This window comes from Montipora capricornis, chromosome 7 (assembly GCF_036669925.1).
Source record: "Montipora capricornis isolate CH-2021 chromosome 7, ASM3666992v2, whole genome shotgun sequence".
Lineage (NCBI taxonomy): Eukaryota > Metazoa > Cnidaria > Anthozoa > Scleractinia > Acroporidae > Montipora > Montipora capricornis.
Window position 1 is genome coordinate 17,277,536 of NC_090889.1, and position 7,500 is coordinate 17,285,035.

The following is a 7,500-nucleotide window of genomic DNA, read 5'->3' on the forward strand; positions in this document are numbered from 1 at the left end:
CTGAAGATGTTAAAGTCACGGCAATGAACATGCTCAGTCGGTGGAGCAGCGGTGACCCAACCCGAAGGTCGTGGGTTCAATTCCCACCCTGGTCAGAGTTTTACTCTGTCCTTGTTTGGGCCCATTTCCATCAGTAGGGCTAATGCTCACATGGTTCATATGGGGTAGAAACTTAGCACTTCACATTACACTCTAATCAGTTAAGTCTGTTCAAATATAAGTGCTACACGGCCAACGTTTGCAAAAACGTAATCCTACCTCCCAACATTGTTGGGTATTACATGTTGCGTCCGTTTTCACAGCCGGTTGCATTTTGTTTAGTGCGTGATCTTGGGAGTTGCTGCACAAAGTTTGAAACTGGTGAAACTTTTGACAGAGCTTATACTTGCATCGGCAAGAGAGGACCGGCCTTCGATGAACAATACAACTAGTGAAAGGAAGGAAAGGAAAAACACGTTTCTTTCCTTTCACGGGTCGGAACACAAGAGCCCAACAAACTGACCAGCTCCCAACTGTGTGGATTCAAAGCTCAGTTGATAGAGCAATGCACCAGCATCGCAGAGATCATGCGTTCGAATTCCGTTGAAGACACATGAATTTTTTAGTTGCCCACATCAGACAATTCCTTAAATTGTCGTCATAAATCCGAGGATCACTTAATCAATTTTTCGAATACAACTACTGCGCAAGTGCTTTTTCAACTCTTGTACACTCTATGAATGAAGGGGGTAGTTTCTAAAGAAACTGTGGTGCTGCGTCGGTGGGGAAGTAGTATACAAGAATTTGGTTTTATCAACGGAGTTGATAATGTAAATTGGCCACCGTACAGAGATTCTAAAAGCTGGCGTTTCGAGCGTTAGCCCTTCGTCAGAGCGAATCGAGGAATTATGGGTTACGTGTAGTTTTATAGTAGAGTAGGAGCTACGCTATTGGTGGTAACATGGCAACGTGAAAAATAGGAATATATTAGTTACATTATCAACTCCGTTGATAAAACCAAATTCTTGTACACTCTGTCTCGTTCAGTGGCAATCCAAAACGAGAAATGCCCAATCTCAAGGTTTATGGAAAATGGGAATACATAACAGTAGCCAGCTTGCAGGCGGTAGATGTTGTGTCGCCACAAATAAGATGGCGACCTCATTACGAATTCCGGTTCTTTCGACCATCCAACCGCCTGCGTGCAGGCTAACATAACAGAAAATTTGAATTTTCTATCAAAGTGCTAACACCATTCCCACTGCAAAACAAGTTTGTGTATTTCTAAAAAACTGCAGTGGCCCTTTATAAATACATGTAACAATAATAACAATAATAATAATAATAATAATAATAATAATAATAATTGGTGACTTATAAAGCACATCTTAACATGATGTGATGATCAGCTGCGCAGTAAATTACGGTATAGGCAATGAAATGGTGACAAGTGAAATTGGGGAAAAACCTCATGCGCATCCTGTCCAAAATCCAATAATTCCGCGAGCCTTTTAATAGGCGAGGGACATTATCTGATTTTAGACAAAATTCAAGCACAACCATTCCTTCAATCCTACGAGTCTACCAATTGATTAGCTTTTAATATCTTCGGTGACAAATTACGTTCATAAGATGCTATAAGATACAAGTAAAGTGCTTCACTAAAGAAGATTATGTTACTACCTCTTCATCGGTCAAACTGTCTCTGTATTCCTGAACATGTTCTCCATCTTTCTGCCACCACTGTCTGGTGTCTACTTCCTGAGAAATAGGATATTTTGTAAAATTTACCAATCATGCAGATGGAAGCAGTATTATTTTAGCAATACTGTAGGTCACATGTCTGCACATCGGTGTCAATCCTGATACAGTTTAAATGTTACTCAAACTTTATAACATAAATTTATGCAAAAATTTCAGCTTTTGATTCAACCTCGTTCCCAGGGTCTCTTTGTCATTGAGGACAAAGGACAACGACAAAGGAGGCAGAAAAGACAGACCCTGGGAATGAGGTTTCTTTTGATTGGCTGAGAGCATGTCAATTAATCCCAAACAGAGCGCAGAAAAGGGAAATTAATGCAGATAGTTGAAGGTGACATTTTTGCATTTTTCTTATTTAATTTATTGCTAAGTAATTGCATGAATTTTCTCGTGCAATTTGGACTAAAATATAATGAGCTCTTGTAAAATAATTATTGTGTTCAAAGACTACAAATAATTGCACTTTCCTGTTCATCTAAGTTGAAATAATTTACTTGTGTTTATGTATTCCAAATTGCACTGATTTTTTATCTTTCCATGACTTTAAATCATATTTTATCACAGTTTTTCAGGGGTTTCAATAAAAATTGTAAAGTCAGTGGCTGCTTTGAATAGAGACAGACTGTTGTCATTGTCAAAGTGAATTTTGATCTTAGGTTTGAAAGAATCTGTGTTTAATTACTTTAATTTAGGGAAAAAGTAGCCGACTTCTCTGAGAGAAGTAGCTGACACTTTTCATTGGATGTTGGTACTAAGAATAATTTGAAACCACTTGTTTTTATGGTAAAACGTAACAGGTTAGCTTACAAAGACCAATCACAGATTCAAGATTACTATTCCTGTTATGAAATTTGTGCTGGTTATCTGACCTTACGAGCATTTCCTCTAGGAAAACTAAACAAGGCTGTCACCTATCCAAGAAGTCATTGGCTGACAGGACTAAACTAAGGTGACAATGCAAGGCCAATTACTGCGATTGACTATGACAAAGAAGAATTGAAGCAAATCCAAGGCAGATTTCACCATGTTTTCCATGAGAATCTCGCACTAATTTTGACTTTTTCTGTGATTTCCCACAATGTTGCCAACCACTGTACTTGTCAGTATTAATAACAATGTTTCTTCCTACCTTAGAAAACTGCAGAGGGAAAGGTCTTGCTGGATGATAACACACAAACATAGTCTTATCTGCTGACATTGTGATCTTGGGCCTAAAGAAATCATGATGTTCAAACATTTAATTCGTCACCATAAGATGACTGTATCAAATCAAAAAAAAAAATTGGGATATCAATATTACATGTATTCCACTACTGTGCCATTTTATTATATTTAGTCAAGGGAACATGCAAAATATGAGACGGTAATACACTGTAGTGTCCCGGTTTGACTGGTTTAGAACAGAGCAAATACAGATGATACCTTGAGTTCTTGCTTCTTCAGCCCCCTAAAAGTGTTGGGCACTTTTTGGTGATCACATTTTCAATAAAGGAAATCATTGCTTTCAACATTATGCAACGCCTGTCATCTCTAGTCACTCATCATTTCATTTATCCAATCAAATAAAGGACATTTCAATGGTTTCGTCTGACTGTGTTGTTTTTGTCACCCGCACACGCCACCTTATTAATATTGCAACGATACGATTCTCAGTAAAACGCAGGAAGAAGCCAAAATACTAGAAAATGGCATAATAGTGGAGTAATAAATTCCTTATGTGCAGACATTTTGTTACTATGCAACTCTTTTTAGTGTCAAACCATTAAATGAGGTGTATATATTATTGAACCTACACTCTTCAACAAAAATGTTTGGGACACTTGCTTCAGAGGGTCACGCTTTGACTAAATGCCAATTAAATATGAACAACAAAGTTCACCTTCATTATTTTCCTTCCCCGTCCCACTTACGAACAAGAAAGTTCGCCTTGATTCATTGTTTTCCTTCCCCCTCCCCCCTTACAATGTTGGTACACAAACAAAGTGCTACATTACCCGATAAAGCAACATTGTAAGGTGGGAGGTGGGAGTTTAATATGAAGTTTTTGTTTTCAATTGTGAATAAGGGGTCAGTGTCCCAAACATTTTGATGAAGATTGTGGTCAATTAATTCCCCAACTCCCACGAGCTGTAGCTCAGTGGCAGAGCATCTCAACTAGAAATCGGAAGGTCGTAGGTTTGACTCCTGCAAAGGATCACTCAGAATTTTCCTGAGCATCTCCTAAGTCACCATCCATAAAAAGAGACATTTTCTTCAATTAAATGAGGTGTGTTTACATTAATTTCAAGTGACTGTTTCTGACAGTTTTACAACACGAAGGATCTCACATAAAGGCAAAATTAGGAAAATTCTACTGGAAGGTATAAAACACTTATTTGTCGGCAGTTATTTGCAGGTCATGCAGTGGGCTCTTGGCCAATGAAAAGGAAGGAAAAAAATGTCGAATGATAATGCTGTTTTTCATCTCAACCAAAAGTACTGTGAAAACTTGGCCAGAAACATCGCTGTTAATAATATTATAACAAAAGTCCAAAGACCTGTAGAGCAAACTGTAGATGAAAGAGAGAAATGACCATCGCACTTATCTCAATTCTGGACAATAATTTTTTAAAGCAATTGTCTCTTATAGACAGTGACACCTGAAAACTTCCGAAGGCTCTAAAGGGATTCAAACCACTGACTGAGCTATGAAGCCACACAGTTTGGAGAAGGTCAATTTGTTGAGCAAATATTTTCTGTGAAAGGACTTGATGAAACAAATGTATGTATTTGAAGTGCAGGCTATATAATAGACATAAGAGGGAAATGACCTCTGCACTTGTCTAGACAGCAATCACGTCTTAACTAGGCCCCTGAAAAATCCAGGTGGCTTCAAGGTGGGATTCAAATCCATGACCTATGCAACCTCTTTCACACTGAAACACATGAGCCCAACAAACTGAACTGCTCCCAAATGTGTGGCTTCATATATAGCTGAGTTGGTAGAGCATTGAACCGCCATAGCAGAGATCATGGGTTTGAAACCTGAATTTTTCAAGTGTCTATAAGTGCGAAGGTCATTCCTCTCTTTCGTCGGTAGTCAACACTTCAAATATCACACATTTCTTTCATAGAGTGCGTAAACTAGGTTTTTTCAGATTAAAAGCAGTTTTTCATTTAGGATAACAAGCAAGCAGTGTCTGCTCCCTTGCTGACTACTTTTTCAATGGTTAAATCATTGCTACAGTAATAGAAGCTTAAACACACAGGGAGCTTTCAAAGTACCCTAAAAAGGCTTACTTTTCTATTTGACTGTCTTCTTCGTTGAAATTTGAGGGTGGACCACCCCTTGTTGTTGTGTACAAACTAAGTTCTGTTGAATCGTTTGCCAAGTTAAACTCCGCTTTTATCTGTTCATCTGACTTTGGTTTCTCCATCTTTGCCAAGACCTTTCTTCTGCGACCAGCTGCCTTGGCCCAAGCTGGAACTCCAACTGTATGTGGTGTCTTCTTATGACAAAGTGGAGTCATTGAGATGTGTCGTATGAAAACTATTCCTTTCAGAGTTAAACAAGAAAAATAAACCAGCTCTGTGTTGTTCCAGATATCATTTACAGTACTCAGTCTGACACCCACCCCACAGCAGATATATTTAAAATCCAAGTGAGTGGGTAGGATAGAGGAATCTTGCACAGTGAAATTTAGAAGAAAATATAAACTTTGGAATTTCAAGGTGGGGTTAGGGAAGGTACATTTTTATTTCGGGGGGGGGGGGGGGGAGAGGGTGTGGGCCGGGGCTTTGGAGGGGAGGGTCCTTGGTAATTGTTTTACAAATTGGGGACGGTCAAACCTGTTTTAGTCTCAACTGGGGGAGGGTAACTATTTTTTTTGGCATTACATTGATAGGTGCATTACATTGATAGGTGCATAACTGTTGGTTAAGAGGTATCAAAACCTATAGGTTTCCATAGTATTCAATGCGCTTGGACGTTAGCAAAACGACTTGTCAACTAAGATGCTAAAATTATTGGTTTTTACTTCGTGTAGAAGACACACGACGCAAAACATGTGTGTCTTCTATTACGTCATGTGTGTCTTCTACACGAAGTAAAAGCCAAATTAGTACAAAGATTCTGGCAGCTTTCACTCAACCAAAAGCACAAGTTAGCAAACAAGGACCCTGAGTCAAACAGCGCGGGCTTATGGTTGGAGCTCTATAGACATCGCGTAGTTAAGACGCATATGTAGAATTAAGGACATACAGCCGGTCAACAGATGCAAATAATTAGGTGGAAGGAAGGAATGAAACACATAACAATAATGCAGCTTTTGTTATTCATGGGGTGCAGGGGTAGCGCAGTGGTGAGAGCACTCGCTTCCCACCAATGTGGCCCAGGTTCGATTCCTCGACTCGGCGTCATATGTGGGTTGAGTTTGTTGGTTCTCTACTCTGCACCGAGAGGTTTTTCTCCGGGTACTCCGGTTTCCCCACAACCAACATTTGAATTGTTGTGTTAATTGTTAATTTCACTTTACAGTGTCCCCAATTAGTGCAAGTAGTAGGGGTCATCCACTAGATTAGCCTTTGCTATCTGGATGATCCCAACTCGCTCCCTATTTTGTTATTACACCTTACACTCTTATTACACTCTCTTTTGTTGCCTATGCAAATTTTACCTATATTCTTTTTGTATTATGTGAAACTGAGCTGAGTTAAATAAATCATCTTGTCTTATCATCTTGCTCCAGCGCTAAATCTACTAGACACTTAAATAAAGTTCCTTTCCTTTCCTTTCCTTTCATCGATACAGAAATAAGAGGCCTTGTATTCTATAAATTATCCTAAATCGGAAGACTAGTGTAATACCATTTGATCCGCTGAAATCCAATGAAATATGGCGAAGATCACACCACAAACGCCAGCTCGTCGAAGGACCTCTGCAACAAGCCGCCATGTTTGATTGAGAAGGGGCGGCTGCATGGCCACAGGAAAATAAACATGTAAATTCCCTGGGGCAGGGTAGGGATTTTAAAATTTAAAATTAAATAATTTAGTACAAATTGCTTAACATCCTCAAATCGATTTTAGCTATGTAGTGATTTCATACGATGCAGCTGAAAAGTTGCCGTTTCAATAATAGGTATTTCTATGGGTTTCTCACAAAATGTCTCCGTATGCGGTCAACTTATAGCCCTCCCCTACTAGGGATGGAATTTGTGGGTCTATATTTTGTGGTTCGGGAAATTGTTTTGTGATTTGAAATTCATTTCCTCCGTTATTTAAAGTGATGTTTTACATGATCATTACCAAGCTAACACGTGAAATGTTATGATGGGACAGTGTTTCGGGACTGAAGAAGGAGGAGGATTCTTTCGTTTCAAGCAAAAGCGAGGATACGATCGCTTCACGAGATTCGCTCCCCAAAGCAAATGGTAAGAAAAAAAAGGAATGCAAAGGAACTTTATTTAAGTGTCTAGTCGGCCATTTTCTAAGACCATTTTCTCTTTTCTTGTTTGTGGTATTAAGTTACTACAGAGAACTCTGACGTCGAATTATTGTAATAATCCTTTATGCAGTTATTGTGGTTATCATTTGCTCCAAATTGTACGTATGAAGTTAATCAGTGTCTTACAATTTTCTATGGTGGTCGAAAGCCAACGCAGGTGTAATAAGGCCTATGTCATGGACAACTAATATTTTAAATGTTGAGAACATTTTGAAACAACAGCGTTTATAGCTTTTTGATATCGTGTTAATGTCTGAGTACTGATTTTCATTTTC

General features: G+C 38.8%; 2 protein-coding genes across 3 annotated transcripts in view; one reads left to right on the plus strand and one right to left on the minus strand.

Annotated features, from left to right (window-relative positions):
* Positions 1-6,685, minus strand: part of LOC138055245 (uncharacterized) — a 15,633-nt gene extending 8,948 nt beyond the window's left edge. The window contains exons 1-4 of the mRNA XM_068901222.1: positions 6,586-6,685; positions 5,020-5,275; positions 2,870-2,951; positions 1,663-1,740 (exon numbers count right to left, since the gene is read on the minus strand). Of these exons, the coding sequence (XP_068757323.1) occupies positions 1,663-1,740; positions 2,870-2,951; positions 5,020-5,275; positions 6,586-6,673 (504 nt within the window). The 5' untranslated portion in view covers positions 6,674-6,685. The remainder of the gene's footprint in view (positions 1-1,662; positions 1,741-2,869; positions 2,952-5,019; positions 5,276-6,585) is intronic.
* Positions 6,686-6,869: 184 nt separating this feature from the next.
* The window catches only part of LOC138057488 (uncharacterized), a 7,469-nt gene continuing 6,838 nt past the window's right edge, over positions 6,870-7,500 (plus strand). Inside the window, exon 1 of one of the 2 annotated variants that reach the window (XM_068903501.1) lies at positions 6,870-7,151. In XM_068903501.1, the coding sequence (XP_068759602.1) occupies positions 7,048-7,151 (104 nt within the window). In that variant the 5' untranslated portion in view covers positions 6,870-7,047. The remainder of the gene's footprint in view (positions 7,152-7,500) is intronic. The other variant, XM_068903500.1, reaches the window with a different exon arrangement.